Below are 16,551 nucleotides of genomic sequence, written 5' to 3'. Positions count from 1 at the left end.
CCCCGTGGACTGTACACCATATGAGGTATGTGATGTTCTGCACCCCGTGGACTGTACATCATATGAGGTATGCGATGTTCTGCATGCCGTGGACTGTACATCACATGAGGTATGTGATGTTCTTCCCCCCCGTGGACTGTACACCATATGAGGTATGTGATGTTCTGCACCCCGTGGACTGTACACCATATGAGGTTTTTCCTCCGTGGACTGTACATCATATGAGGTATGAGATGTTCTGCGTGCCATGGACTGTACACCACATGAGGTATGGGATGTTCTTACCCCCCGTGGACTGTACACCATATGAGGTATGGGATGTTCTGCACCCCGTGGATTGTACACCATATGAATTATGGAATGTTCTGCACCCCGTGGACTGTACATCATATGAGGTATGGGATGTTCTTGCCCCCCGTGGACTGTACACCATATGAGGTATAGGATGTTCTGCACCTCGTGGACTGTACATCATATGAGGTATGGGATGTTCTGCACCCCGTGGACTGTACACCATATGAGGTATGGGATGTTCTGCACCCGTGGATTGTACACCATATGAATTATGGGATGTTCTGCACCCCGTGGACTGTACACCATATGAGGTATGGGATGTTCTGCACCCCGTGGATTGTACACCATATGAATTATGGAATGTTCTGCACCCCGTGGACTGTACATCATATGAGGTATGGGATGTTCTGCACCTCGTGGACTGTACATTATATGAGGTATGGGATGTTCTTGCCCCCCGTGGACTGTACACCATATGAGGTATAGGATGTTCTGCACCTTGTGGACTGTACATAATATGAGGTATGGGATGTTCTTGCCCCCCGTGGACTGTACACCATATGAGGTATGAGATGTTCTGCACCCCATGGACTGTACACCATATGAGGTATGGGATGTTCTGCACCCCGTGGATTGTACACCATATGAATTATGGGATGTTCTGCACCCCATGGACTGTACATCATATGAGGTATGGGATGTTCTGCACCCCGTGGACTGTACACCATATGAGGTATGGGATGTTCTGCACCCCGTGGACTGTACACCATATGAGGTATGGGATGTTCTGCACCCCGTGGACTGTACACCACATGAATTATGGGATGTTCTGCACCCCGTGGACTGTACACCACATGAGGTATGGGATGTTCTACACCCCGTGGACTGTACACCACATGAATTATGGGATGTTCTGCACCCCGTGGACTTTACACCATATGAGGTATGGGATGTTCTGCACCCCGTGGATTGTACACCATATGAATTATGGGATGTTCTGCACCCCATGGACTGTACATCATATGAGGTATGGGATGTTCTGCACCCCGTGGACTGTACACCATATGAGGTATGGGATGTTCTGCACCCCGTGGACTGTACACCATATGAATTATGGGATGTTCTGCACCCCATGGACTGTACATCATATGAGGTATGGGATGTTCTGCACCCCGTTGACTGTACACCATATGAGGTATGGGATGTTCTGCACCCCGTGGACTGTACACCATATGAGGTATGGGATGTTCTGCACCCCGTGGACTGTACACCATATGAGGTATGGGATGTTCTGCACACAGACAGTTGGGATTGAGGTCTGTCCATACAGATGGGTTCCTAGAACTCTAGCGGACGGAAGTTCATGATCTCCACATGAATTATTCTCTGCACTACAAGTGACATTGTTGAGATTGTCAATATTTGATGTGGAAGAAATTCAGATATTTCTTGTGTCCCCGTGCCCTTGTGACGCTCTACAATCTCATACTGTATACTGATAAGCTGGAAGGGGAGGTATTGTCCCCACAATGTCAGCCCTACCTCCATATGTCCTCCTTCCAGTCTCACTTCAGCTCGTTCTCCTCTCTCCACTAGTACCTGAGCCTCACTGCTGGACATGGAGAAGGTAAGTGATCCACCAATGGGTCCACCCAACCAGCCATTGGTCACTATGAATTTTCTGCCTTTAGCACCTCTCGCGGTCCGGGTTCCATCCTTCTACCATTGCTTCCATTTTCAGATGGATGGTTCCCCTCATTGGACCCTGTGTGTCCTCTGCTGTGACCCATCGCAGGCAGGTAGAGGTGTTATTAGTTATCAGCCATTCACAAAGAAGGTAACAGTGTGCAAAGAGCAGCGCCATGCCATCACCCGTAGCAACAGTTCAGTTTTATTAGATCTGTGGCTGGTTGCTGTGGTGTAAAGCACCATAATTAATGTGAAGGGCCTGCCCTTGTCTGGCCACCTCTTGTGGTGCTTCTTGTCCTGGAAGCTTACACTCCGGGAGAGCAACAACTTTGCATACTTGGCCAACAAAGTCATATTTCTCATCCTTGCAACCATTGCAACCATACTGAGGTTGTAGATAGTCTTTTCTAGCACATCCCCCCCTCCCCCATCCTCTAGAAGTCTACATTGGCATGGAGTTTGGCCTCCCTAGGAATGGCCTTGTGTTACCTGAGTATTTCATCTTGTGTGAGATATGAGACGGACCTCTAAAGATGAGGCCGGGTTGCAACGTTCCTCATTACAATAAAGAGAATGACCAAGAGATTCTAGACTAAGAGCAGACCATCCCTCTAACTACTCACATGTAAGGATCTGAAGGAAAGTTTGGGGGATCTTTGAATTGTGTGTAGAACCCCCTGGAAGGCTTGAGCTGCTTCAAATCAGAATGTGGTAATACCAATAATTGGATGTTGACTTTATCAACAGAACTAAGACCAAGAGCCTCACACTGCAAGAAAATCATCAGACCAGGAAGTTCTTCCACTCTAATGATCCAATATCTGGAGATCGGCGTATAATTATCACCTATACTAATCCCAACATTTGTGTCTGCTCTGTCTCCAGCCGCCTCCTGAACTCTCCCCTCAGACATCCCTCCAATATGAAGAGGAAGGAGACGTGATCCAGGCCCTTGTTGTGGAGAGATTTGAAGATATCCTCCAAGATGCTCATCCTCGGAGTCCAACAGAGCTGGGGAAGAGCTACAGCGAGGAGGACTTCCAGTGTAAGAGGGCCCTTCCATAGATAGAGAGTGTGGGTAATGGGAAACCTGATGATTACCATGTGTGATGAGAGGTGGTGAGTACCATGTGTGATGGGAGGTGGTGAGTATCATGTGTGATGGGAGGTGGTGAGTATCATGTGTGATGGGAGGTGGTGAGTACCATGTGTGATGGGAGGTGGTGAGTACCATGTGTGATGGGAGGTGGTGAGTACCATGTGTGATGAGAGATGGTGAGTACCATGTGTGATGGGAGGTGGTGAGTACCATGTGTGATGGGAGGTGGTGAGTACCATGTGTGATGGGAGGTGGTGAGTATCATGTGTGATGGGAGGTGGTGAGTATCATGTGTGATGGGAGGTGGTGAGTATCATGTGTGATGGGAGGTGGTGAGTACCATGTGTGATGGGAGGTGGTGAGTACCATGTGTGATGGGAGGTGGTGAGTACCATGTGTGATGAGAGATGGTGAGTACCATGTGTGATGGGAGGTGGTGAGTACCATGTGTGATGGGAGGTGGTGAGTACCATGTGTGATGGGAGGTGGTGAGTACCATGTGTGATGGGAGGTGGTGAGTATCATGTGTGATGGGAGGTGGTGAGTACCATGTGTGATGGGAGGTGGTGAGTACCATGTGTGATGGGAGGTGGTGAGTACCATGTGTGATGAGAGATGGTGAGTACCATGTGTGATGGGAGGTGGTGAGTACCATGTGTGATGGGAGGTGGTGAGTACCATGTGTGATGGGAGGTGGTGAGTACCATGTGTGATGGGAGGTGGTGAGTATCATGTGTGATGGGAGGTGGTGAGTATCATGTGTGATGAGATATGGTGAGTCCCATGTGTCTGGGACTCTATCTGGTCTGAAACTGTAGCTGGTCTTGGACTGTAGCTGGTCTTGGACTGTAGCTGGTCTGGGACTGTAGCTGGTCTGGGACTGTTTCGGGTATGGGACAGTACCTGGTCTGGGACTGTAGCTGGTCTTGGGCTATAGCTTGTCTTGGACTGTAGCTGGTCTGGGACTGTAGCTTGTCTTGGACTGTAGCTGGTCAGGGACTGTAGCTTGTCTTGGACTGTAGCTGGTCTGGGACTGTAGCTTGTCTTGGACTGTAGCTGGTCTGGGACTGTAGCTTGTCTTGAACTGTAGCTGGTCTGGGACTGTAGCTTGTCTTGGACTGTAGTTGGTCTGGGACTGTAGCTGGTCTGGGACTGTAGCTTCTCTGGGACTGTAGCTTGTCTTGGACTGTAGCTTGTCTGGGACTGTAGCTTGTCTTGGACTGTAGCTGGTCTGGGACTGTAGCTTGTCTTGGACTGTAGCTGGTCTGGGACTGTAGCTGGTCTGGGACTGTAGCTGGTCTGGAACTGTAGCTGGTCTGGGACTGTAGCTGGTCTGGGACTGTAGCTTGTCTTGAACTGTAGCTGGTCTGGGACTGTAGCTTGTCTTGGACTGTAGCTGGTCTGGGACTGTAGCTGGTCTGGGACTGTAGCTTCTCTGGGACTGTAGCTTGTCTTGGACTGTAGCTGGTCTGGGACTGTAGCTTGTCTTGGACTGTAGCTGGTCTGGGACTGTAGCTTGTCTTGGACTGTAGCTGGTCTGGGACTGTAGCTGGTCTGGGACTGTAGCTGGTCTGGAACTGTAGCTGGTCTGGGACTGTAGCTGGTCTGGGACTGTAGCTTGTCTTGAACTGTAGCTGGTCTGGGACTGTAGCTTGTCTTGGACTGTAGCTGGTCTGGGACTGTAGCTGGTCTGGGACTGTAGCTGGTCTGGGACTGTAGCTTGTCTTGGACTGTAGCTGGTCTGGGACTGTAGCTTGTCTTGGACTGTAGCTGGTCTGGGACTGTAGCTGGTCTGGGACTGTAGCTGGTCTGGAACTGTAGCTGGTTTGGGACTGTAGCTGGTCTGGGACTGTTTCGGGTATGGGACAGTACCTGGTCTGGGACTGTAGCTTGTCTGGGACTGTAGCTGGTCTGGAACTGTAGCTGGTCTGGGACTGTAGCTGGTCTGGGACTGTAGCTGGTCTGGGACTGTAGCTGGTCTGGGACTGTAGCTGGTCTGGGACTGTAGCTGGTCTGGAACTGTAGCTGGTCTGGGACTGTAGCTGGTCTGGGACTGTAGCTTGTCTTGAACTGTAGCTGGTCTGGGACTGTAGCTTGTCTTGGACTGTAGCTGGTCTGGGACTGTAGCTGGTCTGGGACTGTAGCTGGTCTGGGACTGTAGCTTGTCTTGGACTGTAGCTGGTCTGGGACTGTAGCTTGTCTTGGACTGTAGCTGGTCTGGGACTGTAGCTTGTCTTGGACTGTAGCTGGTCTGGGACTGTAGCTGGTCTGGGACTGTAGCTGGTCTGGAACTGTAGCTGGTTTGGGACTGTAGCTGGTCTGGGACTGTTTCGGGTATGGGACAGTACCTGGTCTGGGACTGTAGCTTGTCTGGGACTGTAGCTGGTCTGGAACTGTAGCTGGTCTGGGACTGTAGCTGGTCTGGGACTGTAGCTGGTCTGGGACTGTTTCGGGTATGGGACAGTACCTGGTCTGGGACTGTAGCTTGTCTGGGACTGTAGCTGGGACTCAGAGTTTTCACTTATGTTTTAGACCATCGTCAGTCGTCTCATCACATCCACCACCCCCTTTCCTCTCACCTCCCTTCTGACTCCAACCGGGATCCCCGCAAGCACAAAAAGAAGAAAAAGAAGAGAAGGCGAGCCTCAATCCCCGGAGACACCCCGGGGACCATCCAGGAAAGGGAAGAAGAGGAGGAAGAGGAAACCGATGGAGAGAAAACTCCTGATGAAGGAACGGAATCGTCTGACTTACAGGTGTGTTCTGGGATGGCGCTACACTCCATACTTCATTCTATGGAAGGAAACTGCCCATCACATTGCTTCCTTCTTCTCCTTTCTTCCAGTTCTTCCCGGTGGAGGATGACATCTCTCAGAGAAGCTCTGGGTTGGTCCTGGCTTCATCTGCAGAGTCTGGGGTCAGGGAGCAGAAGTCGGAGCCCTCAGGGTAAGTAGATGGTAAAGCTGAGTCTTTATATGAGTTGCTGCTGTACTGAGGCGCCTCTAAACCTTATTTTACCAATGGATATAAAACATACAGAGCCATGACCCGTACACTCCATGACCCGTACACTCCATGACCTGACCCCGTACACTCCATGACCTGACCCCGTACACTCCATGACCTGACCCCGTACACTCCATGACCTGACCCCGTACACTCCATGACCGTACACTCCATGACCTGTACACTCCATGACCTGACCCCGTACACTCCATGACCCGTACACTCCATGACCCGTACACTCCATGACCTGACCCCGTACACTCCATGACCCGTACACTCCATGACCTGTACACTCCATGACCTGTACACTCCATGACCCGTACACTCCATGACCCATACACTCCATGACCTGACCCCGTACACTCCATGACCCGTACACTCCATGACCTGTACACTCCATGACCTGTACACTCCATGACCTGACCCCGTACACTCCATGACCTGTACACTCCATGACCTGTCCCCGTACACTCCATGACCTGTACACTCCATGACCCGTACACTCCATGACCTGTGCACTCCATGACCTGACCCCGTACACTCCACGACCTGTACACTCCATGACCTGTACACTCCATGACCTGTACACTCCATGACCCGTACACTCCATGACCCGTACACTCCATGACCTGTACACTCCATGACCCGTACACTCCATGACCCGTACACTCCATGACCTGACCCCGTACACTCCATGACCTGTACACTCCATGACCTGTACACTCCATGACCCGTACACTCCATGACCTGACCCTGTACACTCCATGACCTGTACACTCCATGACCTGACCCCGTACACTCCATGACCCATACACTCCATGACCTGTCCCCGTACACTCCATGACCCGTACACTCCATGACCTGTACACTCCATGACCTGACCCCGTACACTCCATGACCTGTACACTCCATGACCTGTACACTCCATGACCCGTACACTCCATGACCTGACCCTGTACACTCCATGACCCGTACACTCCATGACCTGTACACTCCATGACCTGACCCCGTACACTCCATGACCTGTACACTCCATGACCCGTACACTCCATGACCTGACCCCGTACACTCCATGACCTGTACACTCCATGACCTGTACACTCCATGACCCGTACACTCCATGACCTGACCCTGTACACTCCATGACCCGTACACTCCATGACCTGTACACTCCATGACCTGTCCCCGTACACTCCATGACCTGTCCCCATACACTCCATGACCCGTACACTCCATGACCTGTACACTCCATGACCCGTACACTCCATGACCTGTACACTCCATGACCTGTCCCCGTACACTCCATGACCTGTCCCCATACACTCCATGACCCGTACACTCCATGACCTGTACACTCCATGACCTGTACACTCCATGACCCATACACTCCATGACCTGTACACTCCATGACCTGTACACTCCATGACCTGACCCCGTACACTCCATGACCTGTACACTCCATGACCTGTCCCCGTACACTCCATGACCTGTACACTCCATGACCCGTACACTCCATGACCTGTGCACTCCATGACCTGACCCCGTACACTCCACGACCTGTACACTCCATGACCTGTCCCCGTACACTCCATGACCTGTACACTCCATGACCCGTACACTCCATGACCTGTGCACTCCATGACCTGACCCCGTACACTCCACGACCTGTACACTCCATGACCTGAACACTCCATGACCTGTACACTCCATGACCTGTACACTTCATGACCCGTACACTTCATGACCTGTACACTCCATGACCCGTACACTCCATGACCCGTACACTCCATGACCTGACCCCGTACACTCCATGACCTGTACACTCCATGACCTGTACACTCCATGACCCGTACACTCCATGACCTGACCCTGTACACTCCATGACCTGTACACTCCATGACCTGACCCCGTACACTCCATGACCCATACACTCCATGACCTGTCCCCATACACTCCATGACCTGTACACTCCATGACCTGACCCCGTACACTCCATGACCCATACACTCCATGACCTGTCCCCGTACACTCCATGACCCGTACACTCCATGACCCGTACACTCCATGACCTGACCCCGTACACTCCATGACCTGTACACTCCATGACCCGTACACTCCATGACCTGACCCTGTACACTCCATGACCCGTACACTCCATGACCTGACCCTGTACACTCCATGACCCGTACACTCCATGACCTGTACACTCCATGACCTGACCCCGTACACTCCATGACCTGTACACTCCATGACCTGTCCCCGTACACTCCATGACCTGTCCCCATACACTCCATGACCCGTACACTCCATGACCTGTACACTCCATGACCTGTCCCCGTACACTCCATGACCTGTCCCCATACACTCCATGACCCGTACACTCCATGACCTGTACACTCCATGACCGGTCTCCGAACACTCCATGACCCGTACACTCCATGACCTGTACACTCCATGACCCCGTACACTCCATGACCTGTACACTCCATGACCGGTCTCCGAACACTCCATGACCTGTCCCTGTACATTCCATGACCTGTCCCCGTACAGGTCATGGAATTCCATGACTCGTAGTCCATACACATTGTACTGTACTTGTGTGTGTTTACAGGGAAGACCAGAAAACATGCAGCTCTCCAGTGGCCGAGGTAGCTAGCACCTCACGTCTCCCTCATCGGCAACCTCCTCATCGTAGCTACAGCCTTACAGAACGTCGGAGAATTGGTAGTATGACCCACCCCGAGAATGCACACTATCACCTTGTGCCCACCGATGAGAGTGAAGCTCAGACTCTAGCATCAGCTGACCTTGACTACATGAAAAGTAAGTGTGACGGGGGGGGGGGGAGGGCTGGAAGATACGGTTCTCAAGAGGGTTCTTCCACAAAGACTATTGGACTGGATAGAAATCACAGAATGGGATCCAAACCCCATTAATCTGCCCCCATTCCATGTTCCATCCAAATGTACAAACACTGGAACCGCAAATGGTGACCAGAACCCCAAGACCAGCAGAAGACTTCCAATGTGTGTGGGTTTTATCTCCTCGTGCTTAAAACTCTCTACTATGGACTAACCCTGACCTTGTTAGTGCCCTCAGACTGTGTATACCCCATCCACTACCCTTCTGGACTACTAATACCCCATCCATTGCTTCTCTGGACTACTAACAACTCATCCACTCCCTCTCTGGACTACTAATACCCCATCCACTACCCTTCTGAACTACTCGTACCCCATCCATTGCTTCTCTGGACTACTAATACCCCATCCACTGCCTCTGTATCGCCAATACCCCATCCACTGCCTCTGTATCGCCAATACCCCATCCACTGCCTCTGTATCGCCAATACCCCATCCACCATTGCTTCTCTGGACTACTTGTTCCCCATCCATTGCTTCTCTGGACCACTAATACCCCATCTACTACCTTTCTCAACTACTAATAAACCCACCCATTGCTTCTCTGGATTATTAATACCCCAATTATTGCTTCTCTGGACTACTCATATGGCTCTAAATGGCTAGCCACAACCTTTCTGGACTACTAGTGCCCCATCCACTGATTCTCTGGACTAGTAATACCTGATCCACTGACTTTCTGGAGTACGAATACCCCAATCCCCTACCTCCCTGGACTGCTAATGCCCCATATACTGACTCTGGACTATGAATACCATGTCCACTGCATCTCTCGACTGCTAATACCCCATCCACTGCCTCTGTGAACTACTAATACTCCATCCACTGCCAATCTGGACTACTTATACCCATCAACAGACACTCTGGACTCCTAATACCCCATTCACTACCTCTCTGAATTACAAATACCCCATCATCTACCTCTCTAAATTGCGAATACATCATTCACTGATTGTATGGGCTGCTAATACCCCATCAACCGCCTCTCTCTGGACTACTAATACCCCATCCACTGCCACTCTGGACTACCAATACCCCATCCACTGCCTCTCTGGACTACTAATACCCCATCCACTGACTCTCTGGACTACTAATACCCCATCCACTGCCTCTCTGGACTACCAATACCCCATCCACTGCCTCTCTGGACTACTAATACCCCATCCACTGCCTCTCTGGACTACTAATACCCCATCCACTGCCACTCTGGACTACCAATACCCCATCCAATGCCTCTCTGGACTACTAATACCCCATCCACTGCCTCTCTGGACTACTAATACCCCATCCACTGCCTCTCTGGACTACTATTACCCCACCTACTGCCTCTCTGGACTACTAATACCCCATCCACTGCCTCTCTGGACTACTAATACCCCATCTACTGCCACTCTGGACTACCAATACCCCATCCACTGCCTCTCTGGACTACTAATATCCCATCCACTGCCTCTATGGACTACTAATACCCCATTCACTGCCTCTATGAACTACTAATACCCTGTCCACTGTCTCTATGGACTACTAATGCCCCATCCTCTGCCTCTATGGACTACTAATACCCCATCAACCGCCTCTCTGGACTACTAATACCCCCATCCACTGCCTCTCCAGGCTGCATATATCACTCCCAATCTTTAACCTTTATACTTTAATTTACCGTCTCTCTATACTTCTAATACCTCTTCAGATCTTTAACACTCCATCTGTAATCACTCAATACTCAATATACGACTCTACAGTACCCCATCCGATGTCTGTGTACTCCTCTCTCTCTATAGATCTCTAACACCCCACACAATGTACCTCATGTGATACTTCTTCAGACCTGAGAGGGGGATCATTGCTCCTTCAAAGGCTTGTTCATTCTGAAATTTTCAATATATATAGAGTTCATTCTCCACAAAGCAGGTCGTCCTTCAACATCCATTGCTGTAGGTATTTGATGTCTTACCAAGGCAATAATACGCCATCCAATGTCCCTCCAGATTCCGGCTACTCAGCCATGATCCCTCCTATCCCATCAAATGTCTTTCTGGATCTCATGCTCCCCTCTGATTGTTTCATGCAGTGTACCCATTGACCATAAAACCCCCTCCATTGTTTTTCCAAGCTCCGAACATACCATTCTTCAGAAGGTTGTGATCCAACCAGTGTAGCTCTTCTTCCTCTGTCTAGAGACCTCAGGAGCAGAAAGATGAGAAGATCTCGTTCTGCTACAGTGAAGTGGGACTTTTTCTCAGGTAGGCCCTAACTGCTCTCCATTTCTTAGGTCACAGATTTGAAGACCTACCTGCTGTGCGTAGACATCTTGTACGTAAGAGCAAAGGGCAAGTGATTCATATCAACAAAGACCACAAAGAGAGACAACCCCACAGGAAAAGTGTCACCCTCCAACCCCACGAGGTGAGTACAGCTTGTGTACCGGGGCCACATAGATTGTATCTGTCTCATGAAACACACAACATATTGTTTAATGATATGATGGATGACCCTCAATGGTTAATAAAACCCACCAGGTGTTTGTGGAGCTGAACGAGCTGGTTTTAGACAAGCACCAGGAATTACAATGGAAGGAGACGGCTCGCTGGATAAAGTTTGAGGAGGACGTTGAAGCAGAGACAGACCAATGGGGAAAACCACACGTGGCTTCTCTCAGTTTCCGCAGTCTGCTGGAACTAAGACGAACGCTGTCACATGGTAACTAGATCTTCTTAAGATGTAGGGATCCTGTGAGTTGGATGACCGGGCTACGGAGGAACCTCTAAAAGTCTAAATATTATGGGATTTTTGTGTGAGGGTGTATAGATAATCTGAAACCTTAGAAAGGGGGTGTTAAAGGTATGGCGGTAGAAGTAGGGAGTAATGGAGGTGGGTGTTGGTCTTATGGTGGAAGGTGTATGGAGTATAGGAGGAGGGTGTTGGAGTTAAGGGAGAAGTTTTTAGGTGGAGGGGGTCAGAGTTATAGTGGGAGGTGTAGGGAATGTAGGAGGAGGAGATTAGATTTATGAAAGTAGGTGTAGGGAGTGTTGGGCGAGGGGGTTGGATTTATGGAAGGAGATATAAGCGGAGGGGATTGGAATTATGGTGGGAGAAGAAGGGAGTGAAGGAAGAGGGTGCTGGTGTATGATGGAAAGTGTAGGAGGAGAAGGATGGAGTTGTGTTGATAAGTGTAAGAGGTGGGGGGTCAGAGTCATGGTGAGAGGTGTAGGATGGGAGAAGGAGGTTGGGGTTATGGGTTATGTTGAAAGGTGTAGAGAGTGTAGGAGGCGGGTGGTCAGAGTCATGGTGGGAGATGTAGGATGGGGGGGGGGTGGTCAGAGTCATGGTGGGAGCTGTAGGGAGTGTTTGGGTGAAAGAGATATGGAGGAATGGGAAGAGAAGGATGCAATCCTGTGCAGACAGTTGATATTGGACGCGGTGTTTGATGTTTCCTGCCAGGTGCTGTTCTTCTAGACCTGGATCAGAGAACTCTCCCTGGAATTGCTCATCAAGTGGTGGAGCAGATGATCATTAGTGACCAGATAAGAGCGGAGGATCGAGCAAACGTACTGAGAGCTTTACTCCTAAAACACAGGTAGATGGACATACATGCATTATATTACATACAGTATATCTATAGAAAGCTGTATACATGTAACAAGAGGTCAGATGTATGTACACATTAAGAGCGGCTCTGTATGGGTAGGGTACACCTATACAAGCAAGGACTGGCTGTGGGTGATTTTCTTACTGATGGGCATTTCATGTATTTCAGTCACCCAAGCGACGAGAAGGACTCATTTTCTCGGAATATTTCGACTGCCAGTTTGGGTTCTCTGCTTGGACATCACAGCACCAATCACATCTCTCAGAACAGTGAACCCAACCTAACAGACCCTTTAATGGGTGGAGATCCGTCGGATCAGGAGACAAAAATTGATATAGAACGGGAGGTGAGACGTGTACAAGGGGATCGGCAATGGGGGAGGGGTGGGCAATGCCTGGCTGTCATTGTAACCTGAGCAATGTGTCTCCTCAGAGAGAATCCCTTCCATCGCTACCCACAATCCAACGCTCCAAGTCCAAACATGAGCTAAAACTCTTGGAAAAGATTCCCGAGAATGCCGAGGCCAGTGTGGTGCTTGTTGGTGAGTGTCTTTGGAAACTTCTGGTATGGATGTGGTGGAAAGATATGAAGGTATCAATGGTCCCCTTCATCAGGCCGGGGTTACCCGTAGACCAGGCCGGCACTGAGAAGTTGGGTTATTTGCCACAACAGGAACATCTGATCAGAGAATATGGATGGTCAGAGCTGTTGGCTGTTGGGTCATGCAAAAAATGTGTACCAAAAAAAAAAATGGCGCCTTGTGGAGATGAGAACCTATAAACAAACAGCCGCCCACTTTAAAGTGAAGGAATCCCCGGAAAGGGGCGAAATGATAAAATAAAGAATAAGGCACAAAGAAAAACACTGCATCCGGCCCAAATGTGCACATTAGTGAGAAGATAAGCATAAAGTCCATAAGGGAATAAATCCCGACACCAAAACGGAATCCTCAGAGATAAAACTTCTGGATCTTCCACCACGAGTGCTCGGCATGAAGATGGCCACTCACCAGAGATGTTTGACCCCTTTTTTACAGGACGGTCAAGAAACCAGATTGGTTCCACTAATGGCACAAATCCACTCCAATGGCCACCCAGGAAGGAGCTAGAGTGTAAGGAAAGACCCCACAGGAGACACGGATGAAAGTCTCATAGTGTAGGAATGTTTAATGGAATTAAAACAGCAGCAATAATATCCGTTATACTCAGATGTGATAGCGCCTGGCCTGGCACTAGGTGTAAACAGCGAGTCAGCTGATCCCTGGGGGTGGCGTGCGTTCCACGTCTCACTCCGAAGGTGCAAAGCCTTGGTGTGGGGTATCAAATATGGACCCGGAAGAGACACATCCTCTTCTCCGACATGTTTCGCCATGAATGGCTCTTCAGGAAGTGATGTCAGGCCACTTCCTGCTTGCTTTTATGTGAATAGAAAGGCTGCTATTGGTGGGGGAAGACAAAATTGTAATACAGAATCTGCCTCTAGTGAGCGTCGATGCGCACGCGCTGCCCACACTGCACATAAATAGCCAACCTTCCAAAGGGATCAATGAATAAACTAATACATAGAATCAGGGCCGTCTTTAAGGCAGGGCAAAAGGGGCAGCTGCCCTGGGCCCTGTCATTGTTGGGGGGCCCAAAACAGCTGCCTCATACTTGCCAACTATCCAGGTTTAAATTCCCTTGTCTCTTAAAGTTTTATTCCTGTGCTGTGTCCCAATATCTCAGTGTGAAGTGCTGGTACTAATGCTGCTCAGCTCTGCCCTATTGTTGTGTACAGATGACTCACCTGCAGACCCTGTGTTTACATGTAAATAACTGGAATTCATATGTAAATAGCGGCGACAATACTAAGGAAATAGCTGCGGCCGTCTGCATTGATATGTAAATAAAGGCGGCATTCCTATGTATATCATGCTCCCCTGCTGTGAGGAGGTGATGTGCTGTAACCTCTAGCAACTAATCAGTGAGCCGTAATGTGTGCTGTAACCTCTAGCAACTAGTTAGTAAGCAGTAATGATATTCTGTAACTGCTGGCAACCAATCACAATAGCTGCCTGATCTGATACAGAAAACTGATTTTAAGTCTAGCTGCTATTTATTGTATGTCTCAGAGCAGGTGGAGAGGGAAATTGCATGGGGGGGGGGGGGGCCCAAGAAAATGTTTACCCAAGGTCCAATCTATATTAAAGACGGCCCAACTTAGAATGTATTTGTAGTCAACCATCACCTAAACAGTGATAAATTAACTATTTGGGTGCTTGGATGCAATTTAGAGCCGAGTGAGGTCAGATGGGTGTATTGCGACTAGAGGAAAATAATTAGGAGAGCGCCATCTAGTGGCGAACATCCAAATGACCAAAATAACCAATACAACCACGCCTCTAATCTTCTATATGACGGAAACAATTAGGACAGCACCATCTAGTGATAAAAAAAATCCATATGGCCGAAATTGCCAATACAACCAAGCCTATACTAACAAAAGATTTTTTTAAATAATTAATATAATACTCAAAAACTGTTTATATAATAACAATAAAAAACTTATGAAAGTGCAGTAAACTAAAAAAAAATATTGCTTTTAAGGTAGAAATCCTGAGAAACCAGGGCTCTAATCTAAAAAACCCAGTCTTGTTAAAAACAGATATATTATTATAATCAATAATCAATTAAAACATTTTTTTCATTAATATCGATGTTTAATCCCAAAGGCTGGAGGGATTGCAGTGTATAAATCCACTGCGTTTCCAGTTGGGACACTTTTGTGCAGGGCCGTCTTTAATATTGATTGGACCCTGGGCAAAAAATTTCTTAGGGCCCCCCTCCCCCCCATGCAATTTCACTCACCACCTTCTCTGAGACATAAAATAAATAGCAGCTAGACTTAAAATCAGTTTACTGTATCAGATCAGGCAGCGATTGCGATTGGTTGCCAGAGGTTACAGCATATCATCACTGCTTACTGACTGGTTGCTAGAGGTTACAGCACTCCTTAAGGCTCACTGATTAGTTGCTAGAGGTTAAAGCACATTTCTGCTTGTTGATTGGCTGCTAGAGATTACTGTACAGTAATACTGCTCACTGGTTACAGCACATCTTCTCCTCACTGCAGGGGGGCATGATATACCTATTAATGCTGCCTTTATTTACATATCAATGCAGTTGGCCTCAGCTATTTACATATGAATGCCAGTATTTACATGTAAACACAGGGTCTGCAGGTGAGTCCTCTGTACACAACAATAGGGCAGAGCTGGGCAGCATTAGTAGCAGCACTTCACACTGAGATATCGGGACACAGCACAGGACTAAAACCTCAAGGGACAAGGGAATGTAAACTGGGATAGTTGGCAAGTATGGGGCAGCTGCTTTGGGCCCCACAACAATGACAGGGCCCAGGGCAGCTGCCCCTTTTGCCCTGCCTTAAAGACGGCCCTGTCTATATGTCCTCCCACTCTTTTGGCTATGGCTCTAGTGGTCCTGCCAACGTATTGGAACTTGCATGGACACGCGGGCAGGTAAGTGACATATCTCGTGTCGCAGGTGATGAACTATATATAAAAGGAAAGTGACTGCGCCGTCCTAAAGAAGGAGCTGCCAACACAACAATAAGACTAATTGTAGAGAAGTACGTGGATAAAATGTGCAGCGCTATAAAATATTTGTCGTGGCGACCTGGAAATAATACCAGGCAGGGGATTAAACCATCAACGAGCGAATGTACAAAAATACAGGTCAGTGTGTAAATGAGAAGTCAACAATCTAGAAACGCAGTGATGTGCGACTAGAGCCCGATATGTGCACCAAAACATGAAACGCACACAAAGTATAAACGATTGGATATTGATACATAAGATAAAATTGTGCAGGGAAATGCCCATATGAAAATGTGACCATAATACACACAAACGTACATCAAAATGTATATAAAGATGTTTGTGAATAAATGATACA

General features: G+C 48.8%; 1 protein-coding gene across 4 annotated transcripts in view; it reads left to right on the top strand.

Annotated features, from left to right (window-relative positions):
- Positions 1-16,551, top strand: part of SLC4A2 (solute carrier family 4 member 2) — a 120,907-nt gene that overhangs the window by 65,499 nt on the left and 38,857 nt on the right. For 3 of the 4 annotated variants that reach the window (XM_077493683.1, XM_077493684.1, XM_077493685.1), the window contains 9 exons: positions 2,869-3,028; positions 5,615-5,838; positions 5,928-6,028; positions 8,700-8,911; positions 11,282-11,415; positions 11,529-11,709; positions 12,451-12,586; positions 12,767-12,944; positions 13,031-13,139. In XM_077493683.1, the coding sequence (XP_077349809.1) occupies positions 2,869-3,028; positions 5,615-5,838; positions 5,928-6,028; positions 8,700-8,911; positions 11,282-11,415; positions 11,529-11,709; positions 12,451-12,586; positions 12,767-12,944; positions 13,031-13,139 (1,435 nt within the window). Of the gene's footprint in view, positions 1-1,835; positions 1,922-2,868; positions 3,029-5,614; positions 5,839-5,927; positions 6,029-8,699; positions 8,912-11,281; positions 11,416-11,528; positions 11,710-12,450; positions 12,587-12,766; positions 12,945-13,030; positions 13,140-16,551 lie in introns of those variants that run through there. The other variant, XM_077493686.1, reaches the window with a different exon arrangement.

The sequence above is a fragment of the Lithobates pipiens genome, unplaced genomic scaffold (assembly GCF_037356315.1).
Source record: "Lithobates pipiens isolate NorthernLeopardFrog02 unplaced genomic scaffold, aLitPip1_a1.2 Scaffold_19, whole genome shotgun sequence".
NCBI classification, from domain to species: Eukaryota; Metazoa; Chordata; class Amphibia; order Anura; family Ranidae; genus Lithobates; species Lithobates pipiens.
The sequence above is the reverse complement of the archived record's forward strand: the minus strand, read 5'-3'. Positions and strand labels throughout refer to the sequence as shown.